Source organism: Zonotrichia leucophrys, chromosome 13, assembly GCF_028769735.1.
Source record: "Zonotrichia leucophrys gambelii isolate GWCS_2022_RI chromosome 13, RI_Zleu_2.0, whole genome shotgun sequence".
Classification (NCBI taxonomy): domain Eukaryota; kingdom Metazoa; phylum Chordata; class Aves; order Passeriformes; family Passerellidae; genus Zonotrichia; species Zonotrichia leucophrys.
Genome location: NC_088183.1, coordinates 8,534,013 through 8,557,001, shown reverse-complemented (window position 1 = coordinate 8,557,001; position 22,989 = coordinate 8,534,013). Strand labels below are relative to the sequence as shown.

The 22,989-nt window shown below is 41.3% G+C and overlaps 1 protein-coding gene across 8 annotated transcripts in view; it reads right to left on the bottom strand.

Annotated features, from left to right (window-relative positions):
• TRPC7 (transient receptor potential cation channel subfamily C member 7) overlaps positions 1-22,989 on the bottom strand; it is a 71,928-nt gene that overhangs the window by 31,124 nt on the left and 17,815 nt on the right. For all 8 annotated transcript variants that reach the window (XM_064725152.1, XM_064725154.1, XM_064725156.1 and 5 more), the window contains exon 3: positions 12,799-12,981. In XM_064725152.1, the coding sequence (XP_064581222.1) occupies positions 12,799-12,981 (183 nt within the window). The remainder of the gene's footprint in view (positions 1-12,798; positions 12,982-22,989) is intronic.

The following is a 22,989-nucleotide window of genomic DNA, read 5'->3' as shown; positions in this document are numbered from 1 at the left end:
CCTCCTGTTGCAATTGTTCAGGATTCACTCAAACAAAGAAATTCAGCTGTCCTTGGCAATGAGACAGTCAAAGACTTTCTGGTTGGCATTCCAGAGACTTCATCAGACATTTTAATCTGTCCATTTTTTCAATGTGTCTGGAAACAGCTACAATAAAAATACAAGTATAGGAAAATTGAGAAGGAATTGCCATAAAACCCAGTTCAGTGGAACAATTTATTTTGTACAAGGCAATAAAGACAGGCAGAGTGCCATGGAGCCTAGATGGTGTTCATCTGTCATCTCTTTGGCCCAAACCCTCCCATTCCCCACAGAACTCAGGATTTTCCATGGCTGGGTCCCCTCCTGGGTCAAGGGCCTCATCAGCCCCCATGGACATCTCAGCCCTCACTCTAGACATGCTGCAGACCATAAAGAGAGGAAGCTTACCAGATAAAATACCAGGAGAGTGGTCTCTTTAACATTCAGGGCAAACAGAACATTCTCAAAAAGTGACTTAACAGACTCAAAGGAGAAGAAGGAAAGGAAAGGCTGAAAAGCCTCATCCCCTGCTCCTCCTCTAACAAACTGGGTGCAATTACTAATAAACCCCCAAAGCATGCTACTGGAGCCAGGACACAGGGCAGGATGAAGAAACCACAATCCATACACACCTTGAACAAACCCCAGTACCTTTGTAAACTCCCTATAAATCACTATCAGCCCAGCACAATTGCTATACTGATCCATGTCCCTCTACTGTAAAAGCTGCATGTTAGGGACAATACTGGAGCTATCTCCAGATAAGAAAATAAGCCCAGGGACTAGAAAAGTGTTAAAACCTCAAAAACCCCAGGGACCAGAGAGACACATGAAGGCCTCCACCCAGAGAGATGTTATGAATTCAAGCAGAATAGCTGCTGACTGCTTTATCCCATTACAAAGTACAACTAAAATGCAATCAGTACAGGCTTTTTCCACTTTCTCAAGCCCCATGTTGGGCACCAAGAGAGTTTTTGTCCTGGTTTATGGGAAATGTGGGAAAAAACCTCCAAAGGAGTTCCTCTAGAGAGCAAATTCAAGTGGCCCCTCCCGCCCACTGGTTTGGGAAAAGATTTCCTTGGGGAAAAGTGGAAAACTCTATTTATTTACCAAGCAAAGTGCTCACAAACATGAAAAGATTAATAATATTGAACAATGGAACCTCTTGTTGTTCTGAAGAGATGGCAAATTCAGAAAGTCCTTCTATGGATTGGAGAGAGAAAGAGAAGAGAGAAAGAGAGAGAAAGACATGGGTATGTCCTTGGATTTTCCTGGTCTCTCTGGGGCCCAGGTCTGGTGTCCCAGCTGTAGTGCAGCCTGGGGAGCCCTGGATGATGTCCTGGTGTTCCCAGACTGAACAACAGCTGAACAGCTCCAAAAACTCTTCCATCCTCAGCTAACTTAATAAAAACCAACTAAAATCAAAGGTGAGTTCTCTCCTGCTCCCTGTCCATGCTGCAGACAACAAAGACAGGTGAAGCTCTTTGTTTTTGAGTATAGACACAAAAAAATCATTGCTTTTCCTCTCCCCTCCTTTGTTCTTGGATCTAATTTTAAGGGCACAAAATTTATTTCTGGGCTAAACAGATGAATGGAGATATAATTCAGCATCATTAAGTCACCCCAGGACATCATCTTACTCTGATTATTACAAAAACAAGGGAAAAATAAGTTAAGGATTAGAGATGATAAAATGATAATAAGTTAAAGATCAGAGCATGAATGAGTTTTAATCTGTTAGTTGCTTGCAGAAAGCAATGCAGTTTTCATTGTTTTCCCTATCAGACATTAATGAAACACAGAGTGACCCCTTGGGCACTGCCAGTCCTCTCTCTGTCAACATTTCAGAAACTGGTCTTACATCTCCTCAGAGATTTAACTTTCTCTCTTCCCTGGGAATGGGCACTGACACCAAGGTAAAGATGACACTAAAAATGCTTTGGTTAGGCACTTAGGCATGGAGAAGAACAGAGCTTGAGACAAAAGCTTCAAGGCAGAAGGCTTCAAAGCATAATGACAAATGGTGATGTGTGATATTGAATTTCAGAGGCCTGAATGCTGCAGTGCTTTTTCAATGTTCCCATTAAATGCTCTTTTTCCTTTCCCCAGAGCTGGAAAATGAGGCAAGGAGGCTTTTAGGGACAAACCATGGGTGCTCCCGAGCTGCAGACAAGAAAGAGCAGGGTGACCAGGGCTGTGCAGAAGGACAGGAAATCTCTGATTGAAATGGAAGCCCTGGCAGTGCAGGGGATTGCCTGGCTCCAAAACCAGCCACTTAAAAGCATTGAGTGCTTTATCTCCTGGGCAGAGTCAGGAAGGTAATGCATCAGGATCTGCGGGCTCAAGCAAAATGTTTTGCAGTGCTTCTGCATTCAGAAACCACAGGGGGAGCTTTGCTGGCCCCAGGGCCCTGGGTCCCAGTGGATGGCAGCGGATTTTCCTGTGCATACCTCTTGATATAGGAAGGAAATAGTTCTTCCTCCAGCCTATCACTCACACAGCTTTTTAAGTTAAAAAAGGCTTAAAAAAACCCATAATAAAATCACACAGCAATCAGCTCAAATAATGAAGGCACCAAAGCAGAATTTTTTGAGAGGCAGTTGAAGACTCAGGTAAGTATTGACACCTCCAAAAGCCCTATCCTGTGCTACAGGGGATTAAATAAAAGACATGAATATTTGTCTGGAATATGGGAAAAATTTCTCAAAGAGTTCAGTAGGAATTGAAAGGACCCAAAGGAAGAGTTTTACACATAGGAATAAAGAAGGTTTTTCAGAGACCAAAGTGGATACCACATTGAGTGATCACTTTTCCACATTTCTATTTAATTTGATGTGTGACAGCTCTCTCTGGTAGCTTAACATGTTATATGCATTGTGGGGAAACACTTCTGAGCTCTTATGACAGAATGAGAGGTTTTCCTTAGCATAGTGGCTCAAAAATCAGGAGTTTCACTCCAAGATAAAATACCTTTATATTATATAAACATATAGAAAATGACTTCTGATAAAAAACACTGCAAATAGTGAGAATTTTATTTTTTAATATTCTATTGTATTGATCAGAGAAAGAGACTGTAAGAGAGGAGAGGAGAGGAGAGGAGAGGAGAGGAGAGGAGAGGAGAGGAGAGGAGAGGAGAGGAGAGGAGAGGAGAGGAGAGGAGAGGAGAGGAGAGGAGAGGAGAGGAGAGGAGAGGAGAGGAGAGGAGAGGAGAGGAGAGGAGAGGAGAGGAGAGGAGAGGAGAGGAGAGGAGAGGAGAGGAGAGGAGAGGAGAGGAGAGGAGAGGAGAGGAGAGGAGAGGAGAGGAGAGGAGAGGAGAGGAGAGGAGAGGAGAGGAGAGGAGAGGAGAGGAGTCTTATCTTGGACAGAAAAACGGTGTCAGCAGAAATAAGGAAACTTATGGCAAGACAGCTAAGAGACAGAGGTCAGCCTCAGATGATTGGAATTAATTGTGCAGAAAGAAACCAGTATCTCTTTTATTACTGAAATAATTCCATTTCCCTTAAAAGTACAGAAATCTACCACTGAGGCAAGAGAATGAACCACTCAGACAGGATCATCTCCCTTTGCTAATGTGCTCTACACTGAACAGCCAGGGGCTGTGGCAGGAAGGCAAAACCCATCAGTGGAGCAGTGAAAGCAGATAAAACCCTGCAGATCAGAACCAGCACCATGAACCCGGGACTGCAATGTCCTGAGGTGCTCCTGTTGTGTCCTCAGCCTGTGCCTTCCCTGTCAGCCCCATGGCAAACTTCAGTGTGTTTAATCACTGAGTGTGAGCTAAAAAGGAGCTGCATAAATAGACTTTCAGGAGAACATTGGGGATGTCAAGAGACACTGGCAGGGGCAGAGATGAGCAATTTCTCTTTCCATCATGTAGCTGCATTCATGCCCTTGGAGCAACCTTTCTGGGTTCATTATTGAGCATTTATCTTTTGATGTAGCTCTTTGCTTCTGCAAACCTTCATTATTAACACATTTTAGGCTGCAACACCTGCTCACAGGAACCCTGGGCTGGGTGTGCAATGCTTCAAATGCCAGAAATCTGTTAGGAAAAATGCTGACTCAATGAACCATCCAAAGAATTTCAATTGGCACCTTGTGCCCCTGAATTACAACTGGAAAAGAAGGGGGCATCAAATGTGTTGCACACATGGCTTTTCCCATTTTGCCAGCCCTGCCCATGGCAGGAGGGTTGGACCTGGGTGATCTTTAAGGTCCCTTTCCAACCCAAACCACTCTGGGGTTCTGTGCTGTCAGGAGCAGAGGGGCAGTGCTCCTGCAGGGATCCACACATTGGGAAAACCAGGTGGGATCTGGACCACACACATTGGGAAAACCAGGTGGGATCTGGACCATGTGCATTGTGTGCTCTGGAAAATTAAAAGCACATCAGAATAATTACAAAGATCTCCTGACAGCTCCCAGACAAACCAGCCTGAGCTGAGCTTGCCGTGCTCGTGCTCCCAGCAGGACCAAAGCCAGGGCTGGGCTGGAAGGGGAGCTGAGGTTTCCTTGAGAGCTTTGCTGTTCTTGAGCAAAACCAGAGGGAAGGAGGAAGGAAGGAAAGCCGGGCTGGCTGCACAGGCAGTGCTGTGCTCCTCCCAGCAAAGCCTTCACCGAAGGAGCAATGAAATCATCCTTTCTCAGCAGGGCGCTGAACACTGTGGGAGTATCAGCAAACATTGGCAGGGCTGGGAAAAACTCAGGGAAAGGGCAAAGCAGGTTATTGCTGCTCTTCCCATGAAGGGTGAAAAATACACTGCCATTTCACCAAAGAGGATCAGAGGCATTAAGAGATAAACATATCCCCACATGCAAATAAGAGGGAAAAAATCACTGAATGTATCAAAACAAAAAAAAAAGTTTCTTTGCTTTTATAACACTTCTCCCTTTTGAAGATTCCCTTGATATTTTAGGCATTTTTAAGACTTGAAGCCTAAGTAAAGGGTCTGCATTTACACTGAAAAAAATACTTTTCTTGAGCTGAAACATACTTTTTTTGGGGGGGGGTGCAGTACAAAAGGTCAAAAATGTGCCAAAACATTTTTGTTATCCAGTAAAAGACCCGTTACAGGTTTTTTTCACTTGATGCAGAGCAGCTGACAGAGCTCAGAGGGAATGACTGAAGTTTGCTGGAAAACACACAGAGCAGGGAAAGACCAGCACAGGCAGAAGCCTTTCCTTATCTCTCTGCTCTGTGAACTTCCCAGTGAACAAAGAACCCTTTGTTTTGCACAAGCTATTCTGAGACCTTAGCAGAAGCAGGTGGGATATTCAATATATTTTGTATTTATTTCATGCTCTGGAATGTGAAAAAAAATTGCCTTTAGCAAATGCATGTGCTATTAAATTCTGGCAGCTGAAATTGTCAGGGGGTAAATAAGGCTGGAACTTGGTTCACTCTTTGCTGTTGTGGCTTCAAGAGAGGAAAATAAAACTGCAGAAAGTTTAAGAAAGAAATAGAAAGTACATGCCCTACTGATAATGAATTAGAAATAACAAGTAAAGTTCCATTCCAAAGACCCATGCTGTGACACTAGGACCTTTTCACAAAAAAAGATCTGCTCTAACTGTAGTTAAAATCTATCCATGGCCATGGGCCCTGTTTTAAAAACACTTTGCACCAGACTAACCTTACAAGAGAGAGCAAAACCAGGTCCAGATTCCTTTGTCCAGATGCAAAAGAAAGATTTTCATGGGTGAGAGAAAATTCAGCTGATCAAGTCCCATTTCAATGGGATCTAACCACAGCATGAAAGGAAACAGTGCGTGACCAGAGGTGCTCTGAGGAATTGCTGCAGACACCCAGAGAACAGGGAAATGTCCCTGCCCTGAGCATTGCTGCAGCCTTCCCTCTGTCCCTGGGGCTCATTTCACTGTCTAATGGCATCACACAAATATTCATGAGGCTCTTGCTCATCCTGCAGATGAGCTCTGTGGCAGGCTTGGTGAATATTCAGACCTGCTGTCTGGAGTCTCACTTCAGTGTTTTTAAACCTGCAGCAAAGGGAAAGGTTTGTGTTTGTAAGCAAGGCCCAGATGAGCCAGGATTATCAGGAAGAAAAGCCCAACTAATTGTGCAGCTTCAGCCTCTGAGTTACATTTAGGGCATAAACCCACGAGTATTTAGAAGAGTTTTAGTAATAAACTGCACCTTTACAAAACTTTTCACATTGATTCCTTCTGAACCAAAATATCTTTGTTATTAGGTCCACTTGGTAGAGGGCAAATACACCAAAAACCAGGATACTCACACATTCCTCAGTTTTATTGAAATCCAATATCTTTGCCCATTGACATTATTGCTCTTCAGCACTGACTGGAAAGGCAAAATTAATGATAATACTGGAAGGGACTTGTGTTGTTCTCCTGTTAATTTTAGACCATATGAAATGAAAAGGCAAGTCTGATCTGTGTGATGTGTTTAACTAGAAAATGTAGTGTTTACACAAATGCATTGATTGGTTTAGTTTAAACCTTGCTTTGCCTTTAAGTTTTTTTATAATTTGACTTTTCTGAGATAAAGATTGAGCTTTTTTGGGCTCAGCATTCTCCTCTAGGGTAGGGAATAAGGTGGCTGGCTCTGTGGAAAACCTCAGTTTCTTCTTCTAGTGGGCTGCATGTTTTCTGAAGAGATTTATTGTTACTGTCTGATTTCTCCTCTTTTTACATATATGAATAAAACTTATCACTGAATTATTTATCTGAAAACAAGAGACTGAATTGCAAGTCCCAGCCTTTAACATTCCAGGATTTTCATATCTGTGCAAAATCAAAACCACTTGAAAATCTTTAGCATTGAATTATTCATCTGAAAACATGCCACAATAAAAAACTACCAAACAACAATGTCCCTTTGGTGTCTAAAAAAAGTCACAGAGGGCACAGAAGGAGAGATTTAAAACATTGTCTATGGGGATTTAGGCAAAGTCAAAATTGGAGTCAACTAAGGTCAGGTTTGTAGCAAACCATATTAATTGCCCTTTTCCATGGGAATTTTATTATTAATTATTAATAAAGGTAATTTAAAGCCCTTTCATCAGTGATGTACATCCATACAATGATTTTGATGTGTTCTTGTGCTCACTTGTCTGTATCTTGATGGACAAGACTCTGTGACACTTTGCAAATGAAAATAATTAAGTCTGCATATTACAGTGAACTGGGAATATTGCAGACAATATTCAGGATGGAGAAATGATTCATTGAAACCTTAAGAGGATGGATGTATGTGCAGGAAATAACAAAATGAGATTCGTCAAGGAAAAGAAAAGAAATTAAAACATCTGGGAAAAAGGAAATTATCAGAGTCACAGATTTTAGTGGGAGGAAGGAACCTTGCTAATGAAATACTCAGATATAGAAATGCATTTTGTGGGGAAGTAACTCCTTCCCTTTCCAATCTCTGTCAAAACATCTGCAACATGCAATTAAAAATGTAAAAAGAAAAATTACATGGATAAGCTTGAGAGTCCAGAATGACCACAGTGCTTCCACTGATATTAAATTATATTTTACAGTATATTTTACATTCACTCGCTCTCCCCTGACAGAAGCAAGAGATACTCTTCTTCCCACCACCACTGTCCAGGCCATCAATGACTTCACAAGACCTCAGTCACATATTCTTGAAACTAAATTTGGGGAAAAAATTAATGAGGGATTGCAGAAACAATACCAGAAACAAGTAAAAAGACAACTTTCTGAAAGCCCTTTTGATTGAGAGGTTCTTTCCTTGAGGCTTCTCCTCAGATGGTAAACCATAACCCTGTCCTGTTCAAAGCCATATCTGTGTCACTGGAGCATGGAAAGGTCAATGTTTGTCCTGTGAGAAATTCCTAAACTGAAGTTGTGGATGTGAATCATTCATCTGGGTTGCCCAAACGTAGTTTTCCATGGGTGTTCAGGCTGGTGTGCAGGTGTGGCAGTGCCCAGAATCCTGCAGGATAACTGAGAGCAGAGAGATCTCACTCACCATGGCATGTGGCACAGACCCTCCTTGCTCCCCTGCTGCCAGAACTTCTGGTCACTTCTGGATCTCTCCTGCCCTCTGTTCCCACCTTACTTTCCTGTGTTTCTTGGGCAAAACCCAGGCTGTCCCAGGTAACCTTCCCGAGGATGCTCCAGTGGGGTGGTGTCTGATACTGCACATTTTGGGGGCAAAGCCCTTCAGCACAGGCAGGGCTGGCTCTCCTGGCCTTCTCCTGCTCCCATCCAGGCTGCTGCAGCAGTTAATGAGAGCTGGGACTCCTCATGCCCTCAAGTATCTGAACCATGTGACCAACACAGTGAAAAGTTATAATCTAATGCAGCCGTGAGTATTCTGCTCAGAGCATCCTCCATATGTTAATTATTAATAATATAGTTATGAAAAAAGTTCCTGTTCCAGCTCTCTCTTAAATAAGATTTACACAGCCATCTGGTGTTCTGTTTAATTCTTATTTTTTTTCCCCAACCCAATTTGTGTGTCTTACTGTTAATTCAATTAAAACTCGTGAAAGAGAAAGGTGCTCTGGATTTGTGGTGGTTATGGACAGAGCTGCTGAGAAGACAGAGGTGGGCACTCAACATTTGCAATTAAAAGAAAAGAGCAATGATAATTTTGCCACTGGGAAAGAAGGGAAATGAATGTCCCCTCCTACAGAGGAGCAATAGCTTTACACCTACAGAGAAGCCACAGCTTTGTACCTAAAGGTAAATGTTGACACAAGTCCCCTGCTAACATTAAAGAGAGGCAAGAAAGGATCATATTGGTACAGACTAAAATGAGAGCATAAAATATGTGCATCTGTGCAGCTGATATACAGCAGCAGAATGGTTTTGTTGTAAGACATCAAAACTTTAATTTTCTCACCGTTGGCTGTCCAGGGGTACTTCCAACCCCTGAACCTCTGCCTCTCAAAAGCAGGAATCATATTCTGGCTTAATTAGAAATGAGTTCACACAGAGGAAAAATGTGTACTACCCTTACATTTCAAGCACCTGGGTGAAAACAAATTTGTTTGAATGTTCCAAGAAAAGAAAAAAACCATCACTGTAAAATTTCCAATCAAGAGCACAGTAAGCTTTCAGATGTTGTAAACCTGCATGAGCAGCAGCTGAGGATATCCATGGCCACAGAGCTCATGGTCCTTGGGATCAGAACTTAGCAACTCGAGCCACTTTTGGTTAAAATCCACCAAACCCACCTGTCCCACCTTAATGCTGCTTTTTATTTTGCCACTTCTGTGAGCAGCTGGACCCCCCCAGAGTTTGGTGACACTGTGAGAGCTCCCAGCCTCTGCTCCAGTGTCCAGGTGAGCACTTGGGCAGTCTGGCTGCAGCATCATCAAAGTGCTTGGTTGCTCCTCCTGCTCCCCACCCTCTTCCTCCCTGTGCCCCAGACCCTGCAGAGCTGGAAGAGAAAGAAATCTCTAAAAGCATCCCTAAACAAACCAGGGGAGACAATGGTACATTTGCAACAATCCCATAACATGGGCTAAAAGTTCAGTTCTTGGAAAGAATCCAGGACTCAGTAACTGCTTAAGTGTTTGAAAATTGGTTGTTTTGCTCTTGAAAAACTGTTTCCATTTTGATAAATTTCAAGGAATCATTAAGACAGCTGATCTAAATGGAAAACTTGGTCAGAGGATATTTGAGTGATTTTTTCCAAAAAATCTTGGAGTACAGAGTGATTATTTAGTTCTTTCAAACAGTGTGAAGAATAACAGCAATACACCATTTTTATAAAGACTTTATAAAATACTGTAATTTTGGGTTTCTCCTTGATGCAAAATATGTAAAAGCAGTGTTTCTTAATTCTTCAAATATCTTTCTATTGTAGAAAGTCCTTGAATTAGAGCCTTAAGCTTTTCACCATCCTCTCATATGTGTTAGTAGGATGCTTTGCAGAAGAAAAGAAAAGAAAAAAAGAGACCAACAAATGGAGCCTATAATTGTTGATGCTTTCTTGAATGACTTTACAAGGTTCATCTCAAACTTTGTGAATTAGGAAAAAAGATAAGGATCAATAAAACCATGTCCTTTCACTTGACCAGAGAATTGCTTTTTTGAAGTTGAAAATGAATGAGGTAACAGGGGACTTTGATTGGAAACACAGAAGGAAAAATGCAGAGATATTTCCATTAATATAGAAAAAACCTGCTGTAGGTACCAGCTGCAGATTTACTGAGCAAAGAAGGTAAGAAGGCTTCAGCTCTGAGTGAACACAAGATTTTCCTTAGACACCATAATTGCAGTAACTGCACTGTGTGAGGACAGTGAAGTAACAAAGAAATTTGGAAGAGCTAGAAAGATTTTAAAAGATTTTGCAAAGGCCTGATGAAACTCTGCAGATGCAATTGCTCATCTGAGGGTGGGAGTCCTTGACATCTTTGCCAGACTCTAGAAATGAAAATGTGATGAAATACAGGCTGCATCAGCAGCTGTAAAAGTAAAATAATGGACATTAAATAATAATTTTCAATGCATTTCATGGTTCTCTGCAATTTTTCATCAAAGAAAGGCTATTGTAGTCACTAAGTATTAATATGGAAATGGGAATTAAGAAGCTAATGGTAGAAATAGATTTTTTAAACATCAAATATTTCTCAAAATTTCCCATGCGAGTGCAAATATTTAGTCTGGATATGAACTTAATGAAAAAATAACTCATAACCACTAACCCCTCTTTTTTTTTTTTTTTTTTTTCTTTGTCAGACCATTCTGAAGTCCCTGAAGTTGTTTTGTGTAAAACTCCTGCCCAGGCAGGGTCATCCCAGAGCACATGGCACAGGATTGTGTTGGGATAGTTCTTGAATATCCCCAGTGAGCAGACTCCACACTCTCTGGGTGATCTCCTCCAGTGCTTGGTCACATGAACAGTGAAGAAATTCTTCCTCACATCCAGGTGGAACTTCTTGGGCATCAGTTCCTGTCTGATGTCTCTTCTGTTAGTTGTAGCACTGAGCAGAGCCTGGTCCATCCTCTGGGCACTCCCTGCAGGCACTGACAGACATTGATGGGGAATCCTCTCAGGTGTGAGCAGGACCAGCTCCCTCAGCCTTTCCTCATAAGAAAAGTTCTCCAGTGCCTTAATTATCCTTGTTTTCTGCTGGACCCATCAAAGGAGCTGCACATCTCTCTTGTACTGAGGAGCCCAGACCTGGACAAGATCTAGTCATGATGAGTCATTAGCTTTGGAAAAGTGACTTGAAATTTACAGAATCTGTCCAAGAATCTGTTCATTAAATATGTATAATACTTCACCCTCCCTCTGACCCCTCTCTATTATAGGATTTCCTTAAAATGGAAATGGATTTCAAAGCACAGGATTTGTACACATAAACCTAAATATCTCTTAACTGAATAAAAAGCTTGCACCTGAAGTGCATTGCCTCTTAAAGAATTAATTACTGTGTTACCATAACGCAATGTCTTTGTTCAGCAAGTGTGACCAACATCCGTCCATTATCATGTCACTGCCAAAGCCAAACCCATTTATCTGAGTGTGTCTGTGTCTCCCACAGACTGAACTGCCTTGTTTTGGAGTCGGCAGTTAACGCTCATCTTACACACACCAGCTGCTGAAAGGAATGTGCTGAAAAGTGCTGACCTGAGAGCCATCCTGAAATCCTGCAATTAGTTTAACTGTTGTTACCAGTGTGCAACAAGTTGCTGTGATCCACAAAGGATGCTCAGCTTTCCTGGGCCTAGGAAGATATTTATTCATTAAAAGATCCACTGTACATGACCCCCACAGGTGCTTTAGGTCAGTGTTCATGCATTGTGAAAAGCTACATACAGACAGGGTAAGAAATGGGGGAATGTCCCTGTGGAGCCAGGTAAGCCAGGGTGGAAGTGCCCAGAGCAGCACAGCAGCTCCAGCTCGTGGTCTTGGTAGCAAAAGGATGACACAAATTTTTAGGAGGATAAGTGAGCAAAGTAGCACAGGAGAATTCACACATTGAAAAGGCTCAAGGTCCCTTGCAGCTCAGAATGTTCTGTGATTCTGTGACTGATGATTCTCAGGTCATGGATCACTGGGCACTGTTCCATGATGAGGCACTATCTGTGTCTTTTAGATTAGTTCATTTTCTGAAGGAGCACTAGAGCAAGTTTGGCCTCCTGTTACCAAAGCAACAATTTCAATAACTAAGCTTGACCCAGCTTGTTGAACTGAGAGTGAACTGAGATGTTCAGCTTGGTCTTGGTGATGGAACAAAGCAGAGACACAACATGCTAGGAGAGAATATTTGGCTCCATGCTACGTGCTCCTGCATGAAAGCATTTAATTTCAAATATGTTTTAAGATTCTCTTTAATTAATGGCTTTCATAACAGGAAAAGACCTTGTCCAGCCAGCACAGTCAAGAGGCAAAATGGAGCAGGTGGTGGGCTTGGGAGGGGAATGAGAGACCAGATGTTAGCTCAAAAATTTGGAATGCTCTTCGAGTCCCGTAGCAGGAGCCCAGTTTCCATCAAAGCATATTGTAGGAGCAATTAATTGGGACCACCCAGGCCTAGAATTTGCCAGAATGACATTTTCCATTCACACAACACACTTCTGTAAGGCTGACTAGTTGTTTCAAATACTTCTAGAAAAATTTATTTTTCACTTTGCAGATAACCTTCTCCATATTAAAGCATGTGAGAAAATACAAATCAAGCCACAAGTTGCTAAAATTCTAGGGACAGTCCTGGTCTCACTAAAATCTATCTTTTGTTTATTTTTCAGGTGGTATCAAGAAAGCATCATTAAATGTGAAGACATATGGGACCCAAAGGAAGAGCTTACCTTTTTGACCTCGTATTTAATAGCAAGTTTAATCCTGCTCAGACTCGGCCGGTGGTGCTCAGGGCACAGGTGGATGTTCACATCTCCATTCAGAATGGCCTCCACCTCTTCAGTGTCTCTGCACAGGTCCAGCACCCCCACAACAAAGTCCTTGCATTGCATAGATAACTTCCTATAGTCATTCTGAGGAAAAACAGAAAGAAAATATATTTAACTGTGTGCTGGAAAACTGGGCTGCAAACAGCAAATGAAAAAAAGGAATAGAGAGCAATTGTGAGCAAGGTTACTTCTGCAAAACTGCTGCCTGGAAGAGTAAGAAAGCATTTGATTTACACAGCATGTTGATGGCTTTTCACAAAAGTACAGGAACTCCTCCAGACTTAATTAGCAATGTTTCTATCAGCAGCATAGTTTGCATGATAATAGAACAAGTTTTACAGAACAAGTAAATAATTTCTAGGGAAATTTTGATTTTAAGCAATCAGTTGATGTCTGCTCTCTGTGTGGTGTATCTCTAGGAATGTAAAAATATGGCCAAGAAAAAGATCCTGCTAACTGGGTAAAATATACAGCAAATTTTTTAGTTTAGATTCTTTCCTAGTAATCCTTTCTTTCGTAACTTTCAAGAAGTTTCAGACTGGCACAACAAGCTGGAGCATCACACACACAGATGTGTTCAAATGAATTATATAGTTGTAAAACCAACTTCAGCCTCAGACCTTAGAATTTAGTTAAACATTCCTGAAAGAGCATCCAGATGAAAAGTGTCATAACACCTCACCAAGAAATGGAACTTCAGAAACTCAACATGATTTCCTGTGAAATAATTTCACTTTGAAAACCCAAATTACACTTATGGGGGAGGAGATAACATGTACCTGACTTGACAGAGGACTAGAAGAGCAATTTCCCTGCCCTAAATTAAATTATGATCGATTTTCACATGCTGACACTTAAAAAACAAGGAGAGTGCCACCGAGTAAATGTTGTAAATTAGAACACAATTAAGGCTACCATTCATATCATAACAAAATGGTGATATTAAAGGCTCCATGCAACAAATAGGAATAATAAGCACAAGACAAGCTCTAACTGATTTGAGAGGTCTTTTCAAATTAGGTTTGATGAGTTAATTAAATTCAGAACCTTATCTAATTAAGTCAGCAGCCAAAAGAAGAAGATAGTTAAACTTGGCTTTGATGAAGTGATAAGGGTAACCTGGCTTTGTGCTTCTGTATTTTCTAAATTATCTATTCTATCATTTACACATAGCAACATATTAGCCTTCCTTGTTACACAAAGATCTCAAAGCACTGTACAAACATTCATTAATTAGTTGGAACAGCGCTGTCTAAAATACTTAATTAGAGGCGGCTTAACTTCTTTGGTCAGTTTTTCCCCTTCAGAACTGAGATGCTAATGAATTTTTAAAGTCAGTTTGTTTAATGACTTTGTCATGGGTTTGAGGTTACTTCTACCATGAATGTGTGTGCATGTCCCAGCTTCACTTTTCATGCATGGAAGAGCTGGGAAGAGCACAGAATAATTGAATAACCGCAGAATAATAATCACAGGGAGCCAGAAAGCCCCTCAGGGCTGCAAGTGGGGCATTCTCACAGGAAGGGGAAGGAGCCATTTCTGATCTGAGTTTAGGAGAAGGGGCTGAAGACAGCTGGGGAATAGCAGGGATTTTACTGCTAACGCCTCATGCAAGGTGAAACTTGTATGTTTACATCCTCTTATGTATCAAAAAACTTTAGATCTGAGTTTCTCTCTTTGTCCTTTAGTGCTGTAGTCAGACCAGGTGTTCTAATTGTGTTGTTAATGGAGGGGAGCAAGAACTTCAAATCTTCATTAAGAGGAGACATAAAGAGCACAACCAGCAGATCTTTATCTGGGTGAATGCCCCATTGCAGAAGCTGGGGCACCAAGACTTCCATAAATGTGCCAAGCTAGAGCACTGAGATTTAAGATGTTCTTATGTCTGAGGCAAAAGCTGATGGTCCATTTACATCTAAATCTAGTACAAGAGCATTTTGTGGAGATAGATAGGATTTGTGGAGCAAATGTTTTCAAATACAGGGTGAGGTAAAGTCTGAAATGTAAATGAAAGAGATTTTACTTTATGGCTTCAAAGCACTCCTCTCAAATCAATTCCATGCTTTAATCTTCCCCATACCAAGATGAATTTCAATAAATTGAAAGCTTACCTCTTCAGTGAGAGAATAGATGGCCAAACAAAAACATCAGCCTCAAAATAAATACAGAAATAGTGAAGGACAGCGAATATGGATAGATCTGAAAACACATGTAGGGTGGGAATGAAATGCCTTGCTGGCACAGGTAAGGGAGATGCCTAATTAGCCCTGCAGCTTAAAAAAAAACAAGGGTAAGAACTCTGCTGAGCTTTAATACCATTCTCTATGTACTATTTGCAAAGTTCACAAGCTTATCTCTTAACCAGCACATTTTAATACTCATCACCACTTCCACATCATCTGGGCAACTAGTTTGTATTAGATTGCATTATTTCCCTCTTCTCCTTTCTTTAAGGAAAGATATTTAGTAGCAACTAGAAAAGTGCTTCCAAAGCATCTGCAAATGGCAGGTTCCCAGCAGGCAAACTCTATCAAGACCCAACTTTATATGCACTCTCCAGCCTTAATGTTTTTACTGGTTCTGTACATTTGTAGAAACTATGGATGATTTCCTCAGTCAAAGTTTTTACTCTGATTTTTAAGTAGACACAAGCAGCCATACATCCTATCCTAGGTACAAGCCATAGAAAGAATAAAATAAAATAACATAAAATAAAATAACATAAAATAAAATAACATAAAATAAAATAAAATAAAATAAAATAAAATAAAATAAAATAAAATAAAATAAAATAAAATAAAATAAAATATTTTCCCTCCAGCAATTCTGCACCCAGGCAGGCAGGCAGATTACATCTCTCAGGAGACTGCTCATCTGTTAAAACAAGTGTCAGAGATCACTGAACCTGCTGTGTCTTCTGATGATCCCTTTTACAAAATCATTTGTCATCTTTGTTCTGGGCTCCTTAATGCTCACAGTCATCATAGAAAATCCTGATCACCCTGATGGCGAGGACACGCTCAATGACTCTCCTCATGTCAAGGTATTTCTCTCAAGCACACATTATTCTTTACTTAAAAACTGAGATTAACAGAGGTCTGACAGCCAAGCCTCTCCTGATCCTGGCTTGCAAAGCACAGCTTTGGTGACGCAAGCAGAAATTCTGTACCTGCACCTGAAATCCTGAATTGTGAGTTCTGACGCACGGGAAAAATCCCAAGGAAGACAAGAAGATTTATTTACAGGCAGCATCCCAGCTCTACTGGTGTTCATGCCAGCACTGTTTATTTCACACATTTGCCTGTATTTCACACATTTGGAAGCATCCAAGGTGCTGCTTTCCCTGCAGGAAGGAGTGCTGGGACAGTGGATGGGAGGCTGCACCCCAGGGCAAAGATTAGACAGGGGTGGGAGGAGGAGGTGAAGAAAAACAAGGATGCATTTCCAGATACTTCCAGACACTGGTGAGCAGTCACAGAACTTGGGGAAATGGCCTGAAGCTGTGTCAGGAGAGGTTTAGGTTGTATATTAGAAAAATATTCTTCACCCAGAGGGTGACTGGGCACTGGAAAAGGCTCCCCAGGGCAGTGGTCACAGCACCAAACCTGACGGAGCTCAAGGAGCTCAACACTCTCAGAAACATGATGGGATTCTTGGGGCTACTCTGTGCAGGGCCAGGAGCTGGACTTTGATATCTGCGTGGACCCCTTCAAACTCAGAGCATTCTGTGATTCTCTGTGATTCTTGTTACACCAAGGTTTTTGAAGATCACAGCCCTGAGGCTTCCCCTGACTCTGCCAGAGCCCAGAGGGGCAGATGGCCACTGTGCCTTGGGGTGCAAAGGGACAGTCCCCACTTCATTTCACCACTGCCCTGCCAGCCGGGTCCTACCCCTAAACCAGGCACTTCACGGCCCTGCTGTCTAAATAAGCTTTGTGGAGAACCATCCTGGCTGCAAGCCTGGCCAGGCAGTGGGGTCAGACTTGTACCACAACAGGAAACTCAGGGCTGGGGACACAAACCCAGCTCAGCTCTCCTGGCAGGGCAGCAGAAGCACACACAGGCAATGACAATAACCCAAACCTTCCCAAGCTCCCCAGTCAGGTGCCACATTATGGAAGTCTGAGGATTAAGAGGTTCATAAACCAGATGGATTTTTACAGTAATGAAAATTGCAGATCACACATGAGAGATGAGAGGCCTCATCCTGACAGGCTGAGTGCTGTCAAGCCTCAGGGAGGAAGATGAGGGATACAACCCAGTAGGCAAGAGAGCCAGTCTGTTTCAAATAACACATGGAAGAGAATTTTATTTCCAACAGAGGCAGTGAGCAGAGCAGGATCAGGATAATGCCTGAGAATGTTACAATATCATTTTTTAAAAACTAGAATGTAATAAAAGGATTCCAAATTAGTAATTTCCTGCTTCTTCTAACACTGTTGTGCATGTGGAGTTAAAAATGTCTAATTTTGCTGTTTTGAAAAGGCTGATGGTACTTGTCATTCACTGCAATTTCTCTGAGTACCCTATTATTATCTGTTGATTATGTTCTAAATGAACTCTGTCATGTCTCCACATCTGTTCAAAACCAACCAGATTTTTTCAGAAAAGAGCTGTTTCAGGTCAGAGGGATGGAGTTTGAGTAAAAAAGTTAAGTGAAATGAGAAAAACTAAGATGAGGAACCTATCTGACCTTTCTGGGTAGCATTAAATTTGCTGTGCAAATGAAAGCTGTAGGCACATTGCACAGAGTCTCTTTTTATGTTTCTTTGAGCTCTTGGCTCTTTGTATTTATTCTACATCACGCATACACATATATCAAGGAGAGAAATATTGCATTGCTTAGATTAGCATTTTGAGAAGAGATAGCGGGAAAAAAAAATGGAGAGGCAATTCTGTAAATATGAACAGAAAACTCCCCCAAGTAAAAATTATTGCAGAAAGAAAACAAAGCTGAGAGAAAGGAGGGGATAAAAAGCAGAAATATTTCATGCAAGATTTGAAATGAAATTGTTAAATAAACCATCATGTCAAATATTCAAAATGCTTATAAATATTTACCAATTAGGTACCACATGAAATATGCACAAGCCTGTACAGAAAAGTTGTGGGGCAGATTTCCTTGTGGGTACTTACAGTGTCTTTGGCTGGCCATATGTTTGGGAGGGAAAAGAAGCACAAGGCCAGTGGCAGGAAATGTGATGAGAGAAGATGCTGAGGAAGGCCCTGCACTGATCCTGACCATGTAACTTTGCTTTGCTCTGAAATGCACTGAGCACCCTCCCAAAGAGCTTTGCCAGCTGCTGACACTTCTGAATACAGTTGAGTGCATTCTTATTGTTTCCAGACTAAATGAAATGCCTACATGCACAGTCTATGCCAAGGCTGTACAGTTAATTCTCCAGCAAGCACATAAACATTGGTTTATGTTCTCTTGCTCCATAAGTGGCAGCACATCAGAGAATCATTGGAGCTCTGGGTACGTTGTGCCATAGCCGTGGGCATGTCTCTGAATTTAGACCCCAGTGCTGCTATAAAACATTTCCCCACTCAGGTACAGGTTGCTAAATGTTTCTAGAGGTAGGAACAGATGCCTCAATTCATTTTCAAAATGATCCAGACCTTGACTTCCTAATCTCCAGCGTGCATAATATAATAAGCAATCTGTTCATATACAAGAGTTTGACATTTCACAAGTGTGACTCTGTTGCTTTCCAAGCAATTTGGACCCTTCTAAATGGAGTCAAGATAAACATGGCCATGGCTTGTCCTCTGAGCAGGGCCAGGCTGCAGCATGGCAGAGCAAAGGGGGATTTTAGATTCTGTCAGGAGACACCAGGAGACACCTATATGTGGCCAATATAGGAGCCCAAGGACAAACCAGAGTGTGCCTGTGTTGGTATTATTCTTCTCCAATGAAGCCCAGAAAACAACAGGATCATTTGACTGAGGACCAAAAATTTTCTGACTTCCAACAAGCCATGGAAATAACATCCCTTTCATCATTGCAAGGATTTCAATGGCAGCTGCACTGACTGATTTACAGTAAGACTGGTTTTTTTGGTGTCTCTTTATTCTCCTCAGCTTTCTACCTGCAATTCATCTCTTCATATGTGCTGCATAAGGTCATCTCTGAGAAAGTATATCCCTCCACCAAGGGGACGGAGCATTCAGGAATCCATCAAAACACTGACTTTGGATTTCATCTCATACCTATTGACTGGTAGATACATTAAATACTTCAAGAAGCTCAACAAGATGGTGGTAATAATTCTAGTTGTGGGGTTGAAAATCCTTTAGAATTGCTACCATGCTTTTGAAGCAGCAGGTCCAGGTATATGTTTAATCTTCAGCAATAACATTCCAAGAACTTTGAAGTGTGAACTGTCAAAAGCAGCAGAAAGGACAGTTTGCACCTCCCCTTTCTACTGTTTTGCACTTTAGGTCTTTTCTGCTCTAGTTCTTACAAATCTACAAATTCTACCAATAATGCCTTCTGGGAAATTATTAATATTTTTGATAAATGTAGCTTCTCTGGGACCAAAACTAATGAATAAATTTTGGAAGCTGTTTTTCCATCAATAAAAACATTAGAAAAGGAAAAAAAAGAACTTTGCTTTGACTTCCCCTTGGAACAATTCCTTTAAAAGGTGTCTGGATGCTTTTTAAAATCTAAAATTAATGGATGTATTATTTGGGGAAGCAAACACAGGAATCAAACATAATCCTTATAGTTAAGGACTGAGACTGAGCACAATTCCTGACTCTTCAAAGTTTTAGATTCCCTAGCATAAGAAATTTCAGAATCCACTCTCAGCCTTTTTTATTACTTCTATTGATTTTCTTTACTATCTGAAACTTGAAATAAGTTTCCTGTACACGTGAACTCCCTCTACACTGAAATTAAAGGATGATTTGACTTATCCAAAGTTCTCATCCTGAACAGAATACAGTCTTTCTTTTCATACCTAATGAGTTGCCAGAAAAACACCTCCATCTCCGCTACTCCTTTCCCCCAAAGTCACCTTCAGCCTGACAGGTACCATTACTGAGCATCCCTGTGCAGGAACACCAGTGCTATTCAGCAGAGAGCTACCACCCCATTCCAAGTCTCTGAAAATATTTGATTAACCTAGAACAGAAATTATGTTGGTCTAAATTTTTTTTTAAAAATGAGAATATCTAAAGTCTTAAGGTTAGCATAGCAGCTTTTCAACATAAGATGGCATTTGATGCTTGAGGTACTTCTCTTTCCTATCACCTCAGCTCGTTTTCAAACACGTATCACAAATAAGCCACAGCTTTTGATTCCTCAGCTAAGTGAAAGGTGGATTTTTCTTGCAGATTTTCCCTAGCTCATTTGAATGTTTATGCTGAAACACCTGTTTTCAGAAGATAAACTATCAAGTCCCTGGGTGTCTCATAAACAGGACAGAGGTATTAGTGAGATGTGCATGACAAATGTGGGGAATACACAAATGTGGTCAAGGAGAGGGCTTGTCTCCTGTGTCCTGTCAACAGCTTCTCTTTAAATGCCCACTTTGCATTTCAAAATAACACTCTGATGGTTTTGTGGTTGAAGAGGAGTTTAGGATCTGCTCATGTCAGCAGTAAAATCAAGCTCATGAAGATGCAGCACATTGCTCCAAATCCATCTTCATGACATTCAAACATTTGTTCCCTCCTTGCGTGGGGATATGACACTGGAAATCACCTGGGAGAAAAGGCCATCCCCCACCTCATCACAGCCTCCTTTCAGGTCATTCTGCAGCTGTGATGTGAGAGATTTATCAAAGCACAAAGTTACCTCTGGGCCGAGCTTCTCATTCCTCATGCCATCCATACTTTTTCTCTCTGACATTTTCCCATGTATATTACATTCCTGATCTCTTTCTTGCAAGTTTCACTGGGGAAGATTTCTATTTCCTATACAATTTGAGATGAAATAACTTCCTTGCACTAAAAGAATTAGCTGCTCTTCCTCAATTGTGTGGCTCTTTTCAGCTCAGCTGCTTGAAATCTCTGTGTTTCCTGAAAATCAGATGGCAAACAACCATGAGAAAATAATGTATTTAAATTCACAGTAATTGTTTGCTCATGACAGCTTCATTTATCCCTTAGGCTGAGGTAAACTTGGCGCCTTCAACTTGCTTTAAAAACACATTTGTATGTTCAAAAGTGCTATTCTCTCACAGGAATTTTGGCTACAAGCAGCACATGCATATCAGGAAAAAGACTCCTCCTAAATCCATCCTGCAAGTCAATGTTGACCTAATTGCAAGCCACTGCAAATGATATTAGTAATTAAAATAACCTTATGTTTTCCAGGTCTCAAAGAGCCAACTACCACAGTTCTCAATGCCCAGCAAGGAGAGCTTCTAATAAAACTGGTCACAAGCATCAGAGTGGGTGAAATTGTAGTTCCCATGGCACATAAACAACAACCAATCACTTTGGAAAAATGTGATTCCAGCTGCTGAGTCCTGGCACAGGGCAATCTTGACTTTATGGAAATTCTCTTCTCTTTGAGAAGAGCAGACCTAGAAGTCATGCTTCAGAACCTCCTTGAGCAGAAATATGAATATAAAAAGTGCATAATTACATCTCTTTGTTCTGAAATGAGTTCAGATCCTGGAGTTTGGACAGTGAGAATGAAATGACACCCAGTGGGTAATGAGCTGTTTCCATGCTGCACTGGTGACAATTTTCCTGCAACGAATTAAATTCCAGAAAATTGTCATTTTTGATCATGTGAATGCCAAAAAACATAGTTTCTACAGTACTTAGCACCATTTTAAAGCAATATGAAATTGTTTGTATACCATTACTGTTTATCCACAATTCTCTGAATAGTCTGCCTGGACTCAGTGAGGAAAAGTTCATCATAATTATCTACAATAACAACAATTAACAACATAATGAGGGATAAACTAAATCACTGCCCATCTGCATCCTATTTGATGTCAAACTTGAGATCCCCAGAATGTGTTACTTCATTTACATTCACTAATATGATATTGATTCCCTACAGTGCCTTGGATAAACGTACCTGACTCCATTCTCCCATCTGCTGATCTAACACCATTATTCTATTCCGAGCAATCATCCTCATTATGCTCATTTGTATTTCCAGTAGATATCCCTTCCCAATGTGAATAATGAGCAGCACTCTTTGGAAAGCAGTCATCTTCCTCATGATAAACCTCCTGGCTCCTAACTATTCCCAAACCCCAGTGCTGGTACCAGCTGAATGGTTGGCCATTTGCTGGCACTAATTAAACGCAAAGCTTACCAATGTTGGATTGGAATGATATCACAGTAGTGATCACAGACTTTTCTGTGTTTTCCTCAACAAGAATTGGATTTTGGCTTTCTGAAAAATATCTTCACCTTTGGTGTTCTAAGGTTGACCACTCTTGGTACCACTCATTGATGAGCGGAGGAAGAAGCGGGATTGTGTTGCTGTGCCATTTTATATCAGTTAGTAAAACAGCAGAGAAACCCTGATCAAGGGAGAAATGATGAGGAGAACTCCATTGATATCAGAAGGCTAATTAATTACTTTTTATGCTATATTACACTACATCTAAAGTGAACCTGCACAAGCACTCAACTCTACTGACTAGAATTTTGTGACTCTGCTGACCACCAATCTGCACATACACTTGGCCCTGATAGGCCAAGGAAACCAAACACCATCACTTGGGGGAAACAATCTCCATATTGCATTCTACTTTTGCACAAACACAGGCGCAGCAAATGAGATAAGAATTGTTTCTTCTTTCTCTGAGGTTTCTCACTGTGATTCCAAGAAGATATCCCTAGGAAGTGGTGCCTTGCTTTTCTCTGTGAAGAGAAATGTGGCCACAAGTAAGTGTGCTGAGAAAATTCTCTTAGATAAGTGGTATGTAAGGGCAAGCTCAAAGTCAGAGGAGCTCTGAGCTCCCTGCAAAGGACCCAGTGACTGGGATGGAAAGGCCCAATGAGTCTTTCCTTTCCAACAGCAGCTCAGGGCAGCAGGAGCCCTCTCACTGCACTGCCACTGACAGCACACACCAGTTTGAGCACCAGGACTCATTTTGTCTTCCACGT